This window comes from Lacerta agilis, chromosome 8 (assembly GCF_009819535.1).
Source record: "Lacerta agilis isolate rLacAgi1 chromosome 8, rLacAgi1.pri, whole genome shotgun sequence".
Taxonomy (NCBI): domain Eukaryota; kingdom Metazoa; phylum Chordata; class Lepidosauria; order Squamata; family Lacertidae; genus Lacerta; species Lacerta agilis.
Window position 1 is genome coordinate 22,483,241 of NC_046319.1, and position 13,744 is coordinate 22,496,984.

The 13,744-nt window shown below is 48.4% G+C and overlaps 1 protein-coding gene across 4 annotated transcripts in view; it reads right to left on the bottom strand.

Moving 5' to 3' along the window:
* CAMTA1 (calmodulin binding transcription activator 1) overlaps nt 1–13,744 on the bottom strand; it is a 653,161-nt gene that overhangs the window by 39,524 nt on the left and 599,893 nt on the right. For all 4 annotated transcript variants that reach the window (XM_033156533.1, XM_033156534.1, XM_033156531.1 and 1 more), the window contains exons 7-9: nt 7,036–7,176; nt 3,448–5,327; nt 596–722 (exon numbers count right to left, since the gene is read on the bottom strand). In XM_033156533.1, the coding sequence (XP_033012424.1) occupies nt 596–722; nt 3,448–5,327; nt 7,036–7,176 (2,148 nt within the window). The remainder of the gene's footprint in view (nt 1–595; nt 723–3,447; nt 5,328–7,035; nt 7,177–13,744) is intronic.

The following is a 13,744-nucleotide window of genomic DNA, read 5'->3' on the forward strand; positions in this document are numbered from 1 at the left end:
AGAGGCTGGCTCTTTGTCTGCTGCAAGGTGGCAAGGTAAAGGTGAAGTACCCCCGGAAAGTTAAGTCCAGTGAAACTTGGCTATGGGATGCGGCGCTCATCTCGCTTCAGGCCGAGGGAGCCTGTATTTGTTCGCAGACAGCTTTTCGGGTCATGTGGCCAGCATGACTATTTAAACAACAAACTGGACAATAGGACAACTTAAACAATGTGCTAAAACTGGGACGGCAGCAGCAGATGGGGGAAAATCTATATGAAAAGCAACAGATCAGAAGACAGATCTACCGACATGACAGTCAAATTGAACCTCCATGCTCAGAGGCCATGTACCTACAAATAACAGATGCTGGAAACAAATGGCAGGGAGGGCCTCTTTACTCCTCCCCAACTCACAGGTTTCCAGGAACCTGGCATGCTGTGGTTGGAAGCCAAAGGCTTGAACTTTGCAGCAGAGTGACTCCTGAGTTCTGAAGCAAGGATTACAATTGTGTAAAGATGTCCCAGCTCTTTCTGATGCAACGCTTCCAGCACAGGGGCTTTAAAACACACTCACTCACACCCCCCCCCCAACACACTTACTTTCCTGGATTTCTCACCTGGGCAATAACAACGCAGCACCCCCGGCTGTATCAAGGAGGCCGGCACTGAGATCTGGTCAAACAGGCAGCTGTAGTTATTGCTGGCCTCCTGCCAGGGCCCTGTGATCAGCACCTTCACGCCCCCCTGGAGAGGAAAAAAGCAAGCAGAGCAGGGAATGGGGGTCAGGAGGAGTCAATCTTGGACCACTCTTGGCTGCCTCCTCTGGGGGGCTCCCTCCTCCTCCTGCCCCACAAAGTGACTGGCATTTGCCACAGAGAGAAGAAATAAGAGCAGGAGTCGTATGGACGCCAAGGGACTCTCAGCCCTGGTGGCCAATGCCTGCTGCATGTGGGACAGCCAAGACCAGGCAAGCAGGCAGGGCCCCATGGTGAGGTAGGAGGGCCTCCCCTATTTATGAGGTGGCTTTCAGTTGGGAACTGGAAGTGTGGAGCTGTGAGTGGTTCGAGGTGCCCAACTGAGGTTTTGGACTACAACTCCCATCATCCCCAGCTGTCACGGCCATATTGTAGCTCAAAACATTGGAAAGGCACCACTCAGCAAAGGCTAGCTTCGTAGGAACCAGAGAACAACCATGTGCCGCTCCATCAGATACTGTCTTATTTCCTCCAACAAAGTCCTGTAACCAATGCCACCTAGTAGACAGGAAGCTAAGTGTAAACAGGGCAGATGTGAGCTGGTATTCAACTAAGACCTATGCAGAGAGTAGACCCACTGACATTAATGAACCTAAATTGCTCATGTCTGTTAATTTCAATGGGCCTACTCTGAGTAGGACTAGCATTGGACACCATCAGCAGGGGTTCAAATACCACCCCTGGCTTCAGTTGACTCTGCGGCCTAGAGAAGTCGTTATTTGCCTCAGTTCCCCATCTGAAAGAATGGAAAATGCAGCAACCTATTGTCTGATGAATGTTATCAGGCATGTTCACCGCCCAGCTTTCTCCCCAATAAGGACCTCAAAGCTTGTTGCCATTCCACCTGAAGGAAAGCGGCCCCTTGAAGGAAGCAGGAGAAATAAAAACCAATCCATCAACACTGGAACCACAACACAGGAGAGAGACATTCAGACTTCCTTTCCAAAGCCCTTCCAGAAGAAGGGAGCCGCTGCTGAAAAGGCCCCTCTCCGCTCGCCTGCAGCTCCTGAGTCAGGCTGAGATTCTCAGGGCCCAGCTAGAGAGTACAAGAGAGAAGTGGATCACAGTCTCCTGATTTTGCAAAAAATGTAAAAGAGCCTGGAGGAGCAGCAGCAGCAGGGGAGGGTCATCTTAACCCACTCTCCCTCTGCCTCTTTTTTCAGATCAATATTGTGCCCCGACTCACCATGAGGAAAAGATACAATATTTCCTGCTATGGGCATTTTCAGTGAGAAATGGCTCTGTGGGGAAAGCCACGGTAGCTTCCTGCAGCTGCTGCTTATTCTGCAAAGAAAACTGATGCGTGTGACCCTTGACTTTGAAGGGAGGACTTGTTTTAGCCTAAGTTGCCCGGGAGAGAGAATCAAATGTGGGCTGGGGGAAGGAGAGGCCTCTGTTCCACTGCTGCCTCTGTCCAAGCAAGTACCGTAGGACAGTGTTTTTCAACCACTGTTCCGCGGCACACTAGTGTGCCGCGAGATTTTGCCTGGTGTGCCGTGGGAAAAATTGTGTTTATTTGATTCCTATTCAAGAGAATTACTTTATATATAGTCAATATAGGCACAGAGTTAATTTTTTTAACATTTTCTAATGGTGGTGTGCCTCGTGATTTTTTTCATAAAACAAGTGTGCCCTTGCCCAAAAAAGGTTGAAAAACACTGCCGTAGGACAAGAAGCATCTTCTGGCTGCAGAGCCGCCCTGCATTGGTTTCTGATGAGGAGGAAATGCCACATTTGGGCAGGAGATCTAAAAACCTGGAGAATCCGAAATATGCTTCTCTTGTGCTGACCCCCAGTGGCAGAAAGGCAGGAAACACTTTTCAAAAAAGCAATTTTACCAGGTTGGATTGGGAGGCCCTCGACAAACACATTGTCAATACTTTTCAAATCTACTTCTCTAAAGAGTTAAAAGTGTGGATGCTGTGAGAAGGTCTGGTTGCAGCACCTTGGCCAGTGCACATTTAGTGTCCAACCTGGGAGTCTTGGCATGCAGTTAGAGAAAGGTAACACAGAAGGCCGGTTCAAAATATTTCTAGGCTGAAGCTGGAAACTGTGTCACTCACCTACCTACTCCCAATAACCCCAACCTCTCTCTCCCATCTTTGCTCAGCCTAAAACAGGGAAGGACAGAGGCCTTGGTGGGAATGAGAGACTGTAATGCCTATTGGAAAGGAGAATATAGGAGCACCAGAGGAGCCCAGCAGCAGCTCGATCAGGTCTTAAGGACCCAACGAGCCCAGAATTCTGTTCTTGCAGTAGTCAACCAGATGTTTCTTCTGGGAAGCCCACAAGCAGGACACGAGGACAGCAGCAGCAGCAGCAGCAGCAGCAGCACCCTCCCTACTTTTGGCTCCCAGGACTGGCATTCAGAGGCATACAACCTCTAACAGCAGAAGCTCCCTCTCTCTTGCATGCTGTGGTTTCAGTTTTTCTTCCTTTCCAACTTCCCTGGAGCACAGATGGGACAGTCAGGTAGAGAGGTGGGGCCCTCCCCTCTTTGGCAGACCAAATTATCTCATTTCCAAAACCCAGGGCTCCACTCCACCCCCCCAGCCGCAACTCACTGGAAGTCAGTTCTGGCATCTCTCAGGTGGGCGCCATTGCCATTCTAAGAGAACAAGGGAGGTGTTCATCATGGTGAGTTCCTGCACCTCTTTTTCTAGAAAAATAGTACTGCCAAAACCCAGCAAGGGCTGAAAAGCCAAACAGCTCACCTCTGGATAAGACCACTCTGGCGAGTAATCCGTCACCATGAAAAGGCGCCCGCTCTGCTGGAGCATGCCCAGGGTGCCCTGAGCAGCAGCGGCAGCTGCCGCCGCCGCCGACACCACCTCAGTCACGTGCATGTAGGCCAGAGTGCTTGCCCCATTCTCTGTGCTGCTGCTGAGGTGCAGGCTGGCTTGCTGGGGGCTGCAGCAGGGGATACACATCTCTGCCTGGCTGTAGGAGGCCCGGTTGGCGTCCTCCGGCTGGGACAGCCCACTGCTCTCGCCTGATACCAGCTGGTGCCCGTAGATGGTGTTGCTCCCACCTTCCACAGAGATGAAATCATTGATCAGGTCAGAGAACTGGTTGCTAAAGGAGATGTCAAAGTGGTCCAAGCTCAGCTCCATGTTGGAGGAGTTGTTCAAACCCGGGTGGGCTACTGGGTAGAGGCCTTGCACCATGTTCGCTTGGAGGATGGGAAGGCTGTTCCCATTCCGCAAGTTGCCCCCGTTGGTCTCGGGCTGCATGTAGTGCTCTGTCCCACCACAGGCCTGGAGCTCCCCCGTCTTCAGCAGGTTCTCGTTCCCATCTGCCTGCGGTGAGGTCTCCATTGGGACCTCGCCTTCAGCCGACATAGCCTGGAAGTTTGCCTGGAACTGCATGAGCTGGAGCGAAGAGGTGGACTCGATGCGAGCTTCCACCGTGCCGTTGCAGTTGGAGGTGCTCTGGGAGGAAGCCTCCGTCTTCACGTTGGGGAGCCCTAAAGGGTTGACAAAGGAACTGCTTGCATCGTTCAGGTTGTTGTGGCTGTTTTGCTCCAGAGGCAGAGGTTTGCTGGCATCCTGCAGGAAGAAACTGGGGGAAGGGGTCTGGTGGACGTGAGGGCTCTGGACCGCTTGGTTGAAACCAGAGGAGTAATCCTTGTTGGAATCGATTGCGCTAAAGTCCATTTGTTCCAAGGTGGTACTGGGGCTGAGGCCTCCGCCGGACGGAAGCAAACTGGAACCGGTCGTAAGGGTGAGCGAGTTGGACGAGGAAGAGGAGGAGAATGCTTCTTTCGACATCTGTTGCTCAAAGGACGTGTCCTCCGTCTTAATCTCCTTGGTGAGGGCTGCGCTGAAGTTGAACCCGCGCTCTGTCGTGGGTGACTGCCTGATGTTGGGGCCCAGGCAATCTGCCTTGGGGCCTCCTCCTCCATACGTCTGCCCCTGCTTGGGATTGTTAAGGAAGCAGTCCGGGTCGAAATTCATAGTGGTTTCTGGGATCTTCCGGCCACTGTCGAGAGTGGTGGAGAGCACCAGCTCTTCGGAGACGCTGGCGGGCAGCATGGACAGGCCCTCTGAGCTGCTGGCGGTGGGGAAGGTAAACTTGTGGCCATCCGAGCTCACGGCCAGGACCAGCCCTTGGGCAGCTGCATCCGAGGACAGGAGGTGCTGATTGGGACCCGCAGTGGGTGACATTGTGTAGACGGCCTCGCTGGTCACATCCGACATGAAGACCGTGGCGCTTTGCGACAGGTTGCCCATCACTGAGGCAACGGCCATGCTGGAGACCCCGGTGACAGCCGGGCTGTCCGCCACATCAGGGTCACTGTTCAACCCACTGCTGATGGACACGGGGGAGTTCTGCGTGGTGTCGGGGACTTCCACCTGATTGGTCGAGGAGACCTCTGTGCTGTTCTGATGCAGCAGGACCGGCTTGGCCACTTTGCCATTCCTTTTCTCCCGGCTGGACGACTTGCCATGGCTGTGCTCGTTCTTCCCTTCGGAGACATCGTTGTTCTGCACCTCGGAGTGGGCGCTGTACCCGCCTGACCTCGGCTCGACCTTTGGTGAGATGATGCGGTGTTTGGCACTGTTGCACTTGTGGTGCACACTGCTACCTGCGCCTGTCCCAAGCAGAAACAGAAGGTTAATAGTGGACTGGAACACAAGCCAGCTGGTCCTTATGCCAGAGGTTTCTCTCTATTACTTTCTAATGCAGAGGGGTGGCTGGGACTGAAGAGCTGGAGCTTTCTACAGCTGTCAGCCTTAGAGCAAGATGAAGATGGGCAAAAGCACCATGAAAGGATCAACCTATTGGGGGATTCAGAGCTTCAGCCTGAACATGTTTTGCCTACAGCTGGATTTGTGCCTCTTGGAATAAGACGTGGGCCAGAAGGAACTCAGCTTTCAATTGATTTTGACATGAGACTATACTACGAGGCATCCTGTCTTTGTTGGTTGAATGAATAGATGGCATTAGAGAATTCACATATTCTAGACTTAGGAGGTCATGATATTTTTGGTTGGCATGCTTATTTATGATATGAAGAGGTGAAAGTACATAAAGGATTTACAGATCATATAATTAGGAAAAATTTGTATAGAGTACGGGATGAATACAAACATTTATTAGAGGTAAAAACACCACTTTGGCTCTCACCGTTGGAAGCTATAGCAGTAAAGAAAAAGAATATGATAGAAGGGTGGATAACTTATAGACATTTATTAAAACAAGAGGGAGGAGAGTATAAATTAAAAGAATTTAAGGAACCACAGAAAGAAGGGGAAGGAAGACAAGTTTTGAAATGTTAAAATGTCTGTAAAATTATTGAAATGTATAAATCTGAAAATCATAAAGAGGATTCATAGTTTAGGTTAAAATGCATTCAAAAGTAAGCATTTTAGAATAAAATGTGTACAAAACACATATTTTAAGATAAAATATGCAAAAATAATGCAATTCTTTGTGTGGTTATTTAAAAGAGGTTTGTAGTCTGAAGAAGAAACAGGACAGAAGGTATGTCTGAAATTTGGGGCACATACAGAATGTCCCCTTTTATTGGTGGGGTGAGGATTCAGTCGTATCCTGGCAAGTGCAGGCTGTGCAATTATAGTCATTTTCCAGCTCTTGCACAGACCTGTTTCCTCAAAAGACTGGACTTTTTGCACTAAGGAAAATGACCAGCAAATACGCTGGGAAGCGAAGGATAATACTTCCTTTGACAAAATAATGTGACCTCCCCACCAGCAAATCAGGCTGAATGCTCAGTAAAGGGGCGAACTGGAAGTTACCTCCCCAAGTAGCCTAGAAATCGGCTGATCTGTCCACCTCTAATGTCTGCCATCTCTCTAATGTAGGTTCCTGCTTAAGGTATTATGGCTAAGAGCCCTTCAACCCTCCTGCCCCATAAGGACATGGGGAGCACAGGCAGGACTGGCCCAATACATTTTGACACTTGAAATGAACTACAAAATGGTGTTCCCCTCTCCACCAGGGAAGAAGGAGAAAGTGAAGCTTGACATCAGGAACAAAGAGGGAATAATGGGCTACACCAGAAACTGCTGCTCCTGTGGATTCTGGCACCTGAGGCAGTTGCTTCACTTTATCTCAGGAGTGGGCTGGCCCTGAGCACAGGAAGCTGTCTTATACAGAGTCAGAGCATTGGTCCATCCATGTCAGTCCATACATGGACTGGCAGTGGCTCTTCAAGTTATTCAGGCAGAGGACCTTCCTAGCCCTCCCACAAATCCAGCACTCTGTGGCATTCCAAAACTGGGAGAGTGCAGAACGTTTTTGCTCCACTTTGGGCCCTGCAAGCTCCTGCTCCTCACCCAAGTTGCCAGTGCAGAGGCAATTGTGCGTCCGAGGCTGCGGTTTGGTCTGGTGGCTGTCCAGGATCTGCTGCACCAGCTGCTCCACAGAGAAGCCCGAACTGCTGTTCCCATTGCTGCATGTCCACTTGATGCCGTGAACTGTGGAAAGAGAGAGAGAGAGAAAGGGAAGGTGTGAGGTGGAAGCAGCAGCAGCCAACGACCAGCAATTGTCCTGGCAAATCCTTTGCTCTGGAGGATCTTTGGTTGGGGACAGACTATGTGGAACCACGTGCTTCGTCACCTCATTTCCCATTGGGGTGATTAGAGTTGGGAATGAGAGGATGCCCCTTTCTCCCTTCCATGCTTATCTATGGGGCTTTGCCCTGCTTCCCACTCCTCCTTTGCTGGAATAACTCCTAAAATAAATCCCAGGACAGGAGTGTACACCCTTTGCCAAAGATTCAACTCCCTTCAGCTTCTTTGCATTTCTCCCACCCCTCTGTGTACCAACCTATGGAAATATGTGCAGGGATAATTCTTTTTTTCTTTTTCTTCTGTGCCCCCCACCCTGCAAAAGCGCTCTTGGCATGAATGTGCGCATGGTTTCCTGCAGGTGAGTTTTGCTGCGTTTCAGCCATGCACACAAGTGCAGAGACACAACCTCTGCCCAAAGAGCGTCTTGGTGCAATCAGGTCACACTGAAGCTGCTCTTGTGCAAGGTTTTCATGTCAGTAATGCAAAGGTGTGTGTGTGATGCATTGAAGACTGTGGTGAAGTGTGCATGCATGTCCCTTTGTGCACCACCTGAAAATAAAAAAGGGATCTACAGAGTCCTTCAGTTCAACTTTGGAACCAAAACAAGGAGAATTTCAGATGCCTCCCTTGTTTTAGCTGCAGCCCTGCTTAGATAAACAGGCAAGAGGCAGAGACTTGCAATTGAGGAGGAAAACTATCTGTCTTCACCTGGGGCATATTAGGTGTTGGGCCAGAAAGGAAGGAAGTCCCGGAAAGAGAAGGTATGTTTTGAGAGAAAAGAAGATGATACTGAAGTGGCAGGAGAGAAGGAGCTGTAGATGGGCAGACAGCAGAAGAACAGATAAAAAAAGGAAGCAATTTTTTAAAGACTCTTCAGCATTAGGCTCCAGTCATGACATCATATGCACTAGCCAGTAGGCACCACACCCGACCTTCAAACACATCTGTGAAATCTGTCTTTGCTTCTAGCCTTTGGGGTTAGTCTGCCAGTCTTTTAGGTGGAACTAAGCTTTGCATAGCCTGTGTGCAAGCAGATCAGAGCCAATGTTTAATCAATGGCTGACCTTGGGGGACCACCACCTCCGCCATAACTTTGCAGGGGCTCTGGAATCCTTGGGCTTATGATAGCTTCTGGGCTGGGTGCAAAGTGTGACGTCACAGATTCCAGAGCTATGTTTCCCTTGCAGTGGACGTACAGTTCTGCTGCTGACGGAATCGTAAAGTTGGAAGGGACCGTTTTTTGCTCCTCAAGAAGGTACGGTGGTGTTTTGTGAGGTGATGGGGGACTTGCAAGGCCTCTTCAATTTGGCTCTGAGTCTGTACAGAATAGAGAGAGGACCCTCCGCTGGATCATCCCCAGCTCTCTGAAGAACAATGCTGGCCTTCAACTCTGCTTGCTTTTTGGCCACAAATCCTGTACCCATGCCCCACCTTTCCCTCATTGGGTCACCAAGCTAGGCTGCTGCTCCTTCTCCTCCAAATGAGCTTCTTTTTCTGCTGCTGCTCCCCCTTCTGTTGTGAAGGTTATACGATGAAAACCCACTGAAGGGTGACAGATTGCAAGGAGAGAATTTCAGGATGCTTAATGTAAATTACCGACTGTCTTGGCACATCCAATATGCAGATTGTCTCGCTTTCCTTGCGCAGCGCAACTCCCCCCCCCCCCGCTTTTTAAAGAAAACCTCCTCTGAGCCAGTGAGTTGTTAGCACTGAATATAAAATACTATCAAGATGGCTTTTAACATGTCACGCTCGGCTTCCTGACACATAATGAATCAGTGGGAAGGGGTGGGGTGGGGGAGAGAGCATTATGAAGGGAAGGTTAATAAAACAGCCCATTGCCACCTCCCTCCCGGAAAGGCTGGAAGATCAAAACTGCTTGGAAAGCACACCAGATCTCATTGGAGTTTGGGTAGAGAGGTGAATAAATAGTGAAACGAAAGCATACCCCTGGATCCTTTCCTATCACTCGAGGCTCAGGTGGCCTCAGTGGCTCGGAGTGTCACCTTCGGCTGGTGGCCCAGCTATGCCCCTATCTGGACAGGGATAGCCTAACTACTGTTGTCTATGCTCTGGTAATCTCAAGGTTAGATTACTGCAATGCGTTATACATAGGGCTGCCTCTGAAGACGGTTCGGAAACTTCCGCTAGTGCAGAATTCAGCAGCCAGTTTGCTCACCAGAACATATTACACTGATCCTGGTCTGACTGCACTATCTACCAATTAGTTTCTGGGCCCAATTCAAAGTGCTGGGTTTGCAAAAAAAACAAAACAAACCCAGCCAGAATTTTACTATCCCAAAGATGGAAAAGCTACGAAATACCAACGAAAGAACATTGGCAAGGAGAGTTGATGGAATACGCTGAAATGGCGAAGCTAACTGACTTAAAGACAAGGACAATAACAACTTTAAAAAAGATTGGGAACCTTTTACGATGTATATACAGAAACAACGCACTGAAAGGAACTCACTGGCAGGATTCGAGTAATACACTTACAATGGACAAATACAAACAGAAAGTATCATTATGAGGTAAAAGTGAGAAGAATAGATAAATGATACAACCTTAATTTTAATATATAAGGAATACAAAATTATAAGCAGAAGAAACAGATATTCTATAAACCAGGAAGGGAAGTCGGAAGTCGGGGGGGGGGGTTAGTTGAAATTGAAAAATGTAATTTGAATGTTTGATTATGCTAAAATTTCTTCAATAAAATTAAAAATGTTTAAAAACCCCCCAAAGTGCTGGGTTTGACCTAGAAAGCTTTAAACGACTCAGGACTGCCTCTTTCCATATGAACCTACCTGGACCCCGAAATCATATTCTGAGGCCCTTCTTTGTGTGCATCCTCCTTGAGGGTCTGGAGGGTGACAACACAAGAACGGGCCTTTTCTGCAGTGGCTTCCCATCTGTGGAATGTTCTCCCCAGGGAAGTCCGCCTGGCGCCTTCATTATACACCTTTAGGCACCAGGCAAAAACGTTCCCTTTTAACCAGGCCTTTGGTTGATTTGATTGACATCCTATGCACTTTTAAAATGTTTTTTTTAGGAGGGGTGGGTGGGTTGGTTATTGGGTTGTCGTGTTTATTTTGATTATTTATTTTGTCGCCTTATATTTTGATTTTGTTCTGTGAACCGCCCTGAGACCTCCGGGTATAGGGCAGTATAATAATAATAATAATAATAATAATAATAATAATAATAATAATAATAATAATATACAATGCAGCTGCACCACACACATACTCTCTCATGCACACACATATAGACCAGACATAAAGGCATCTATCTGAAGGCAGTCCTGTTTAGGGAAGTTTTTAATGTTTGATGTTTTGTCGTGTTTTTAATATTCTGTTGGGAGCAGCACAGAGTGGCTGGGGAAACCCAACCAGATGGGCGGGGTATCATCATCATCATCATCATCTTTCAAACAGATCCATTTCACCTATGCACAGCCATGCATACAACTCTGCCTCCGTCTCTCACAAACCACACACCCACAAAATAGAAAACCACAAAATATATCTTCAAACTAAAAACAACAACCCAATATTCCCCCCTACCCCAAAAAACCTCACAACCACATTTTAAAAGGGCATAAGATATCAGCTGGGGAGAAACGCATTTCTGTGCTACACACATATATGACTGCAGTAACATCCACAACAGCCCTGTAAAGTAGGGTAGCATTTTTTCATCATCTCTGGGGCTGATGCTGAGATAATATTGTTCTCATTGTTCCTTGCTCTGGGATTGAAAATAGCCAATACAGACCTGGTTACAACTATTTGGAAATAAAACAAAACAAAATAAGGGCTTACTTAAAACCAGGACTTTGTGGCTTACCCCATGACCCTTATGTAGCCATTCCTGTCTTTATGACTTCCATGAAAATATAAAACCACACATGTGAGAAGCAGGGCCACAGCTCAGCTGTAGACTACAGTACGAGTTTTGCATGAAAAGGTCCCAGGCTCATCCCCTGGCATTCCCTCTCAGGGAGGGCTGGGGAGAAACTCCTGTTCGTAATCCTATGCAGCCACTGCTCATCTGAAGTTGGATGGGCTGCTGGTCTCAGTATAAGGCAGCTCCCTCCATTTCTCCTGTGTTCTTACATTTCCAAGAGAAAAAAAAAATACTACCCTGTCTCCAAAGACCCTAACTGTGGACACACAACAGCCGGGGTCTCCTTGGCGACTGCCCATTTGAAAAAGTAGCATGTGCCTTTTCATTCCTGACTCCCCACAAGTTTTAATTGACAGAAATAAAGGGATCACTCCTGGTTTTTCTCAACTGGATTAAACTTTAATTAGATTTCTCTTTTCATACCTCCGAACACTTACACAATAGTCTCCCACCCTTTTGTGGGTTGTGAAAACCCACCTGGATGTGCGTTGCTGAGCGAGCAGACTCGAAACAATGTCCCTGTTTGGGGTTCCCTTTGCAATCCTTTCTTTTCCAGCAATTGCTGCTCATTCCGGCATCTCCTTAGAAACCCGGTGAAGTCTGTCATTTGCTCCTTAATTGCAGCTGCGGGTCAAGCAAGGCAGAGCATTTTCTTTTAACTACAAAAAAGGCAATTAGAAATGTATCTGCCTCTTTGCGAAGGTCTGGGGCCTGCGGCTATAACTGCATCACGTTAGTCTCCCGAACCAAGTGCCTAAAGAGATTGCCCCTTCTGAGCCATGCGGTGCCTAGCTGAAAGCACTCGGCTTCGCCAGGGTTAATCAAGGAGCTCTGAGCAAGTAACTGGTGGAAGAAAGTCATCCTATACATTTATCGCCGTGGACTGACCCAATTTGACCTGCTTGGAATGAAACGATCCCTTGGATTACACACTTCTTGAGTGTGGGATATAGTTCTGGTCTCCAAAAAGGGCACACAAATAACTATCGATCTATCTACAAAAGGTTTGCGTTAGGGGAGAATGCACTAAAAACAATGGGAATAGGCTGCACTTTGCAGGAAGAAGGCTTCCATAACGTGCAGATATTTTGAGCGTCAGAGGCAGAGAGGGAGAGAGAGAGAGAGAGAAACAAGCCTCTGGTGGAATGCCAGGTCCATCTCCGGAAGGGGCTGCAGTTATTAAACAGTAAATTCCAAAAAAAAGGGCCTGATAGTGCAGAAAAGACACCATGAATGTTATGGGATAGTAGAAGAACTAGAAGCTTGCCGTTTCCTTACATTTATAGGCCTCTCTCTATTTATGCGCATTCGACCCGCACACGACTGCGTACACGCGCTGAGAAACAATGAAGTAAATTGACTTAAACTGCAAAGAGGTGTGAAAAAGGCAAAAAACGGCCAGAAAAAGAGCAGGAAAACCGCAAAAACGCGGCAAAAAGAGAGGGAAGTTGGCCACAGCCAAGCACTGCAGGGTATTGGTCTACCTCCGAATCACAGCCAGGCGCTTACGGGGGGGGACTGGTCTACCCACCTTGTTTCCACATTCTCCTCCAGCAATGAGGAAGACAGTCACTATTGCCACCATTCAGGCCAGTCTGGTAAGTGCTGCTGGTTTTTAAAAGGGTTTTTTCGAGGGTTTCCAGAGTTTTAAAGGGCGTTGACAGTTTTTTTAGATGGTGTTCCCTACTCTGCACGCTTTCACTTAAACACACGGCACCCGGAAACAAAACCCCACGTAAGTGGGGGAGATGCCTGTATTTAAAAGTTCTACTTTCAGGACCAAGGAGAGTGAAAAACTCAAGCAGCCCCTACTCCTTATTAGAGTTTCTCAGCTGATTTGCACTGCAGGCCCAACCCAGCCTTTTCTGGTTGTAATTTTCCAAGCATATTAAAGTGTTGGAAACAATTTGTCCTCGCTTTGGAGACACGGCGCTTTGAGGGTTACTCCAGAGGGCTGTTTCCCAGATGGGAAACTAGAGTCCCTTTGGCACAACCTTTGCCAACCTGGTCCCCCCCCCCCCGGCTTTTCGGACTACAACTCCCATCAGCCCCAATTGGCATGTGTCCTCTGGGGATCATGGGAGTTGTAGTCCAAAAGAGTTTGAGCACACCAGGCTGGGGAGAGCTGCTCTGGAGAAATAGGCTTGGTCAGGAAGGTGTGTGTGTGTGTGTGTGTGTGTGTGTGTGTGTGCATATTGTGTGTAGTGGCATTGGTGAGCTGCAGAAACAGAGGTGTTTCTTGTGGTTTGGCTGGGGATGCCTGTTTTGTTATTTACTTCTGAGTCATCTAAACAATTATATTCTGGAGAACATGACACTGAGCTCACTGGGGTTTACTCCTAAGTAGGTGGGCCTAGGACTACAATCCCAGAGTCACAGTTTCTCAGTGATGGGCCACAGGGGAGCAGCGGGCAGTGGTGATGTCCACACCACACCTGGTCCTCCTTACTCTCCAGCACATCAGATGCCTTGCTCAGTTGTTCCTGAGCTGGCAAACAGGGGGTTGTGTGTGTGTGTGTGTGTGTGTGTGTGCAGAAGCTCCCCTCCTAGTTTGGTGCTC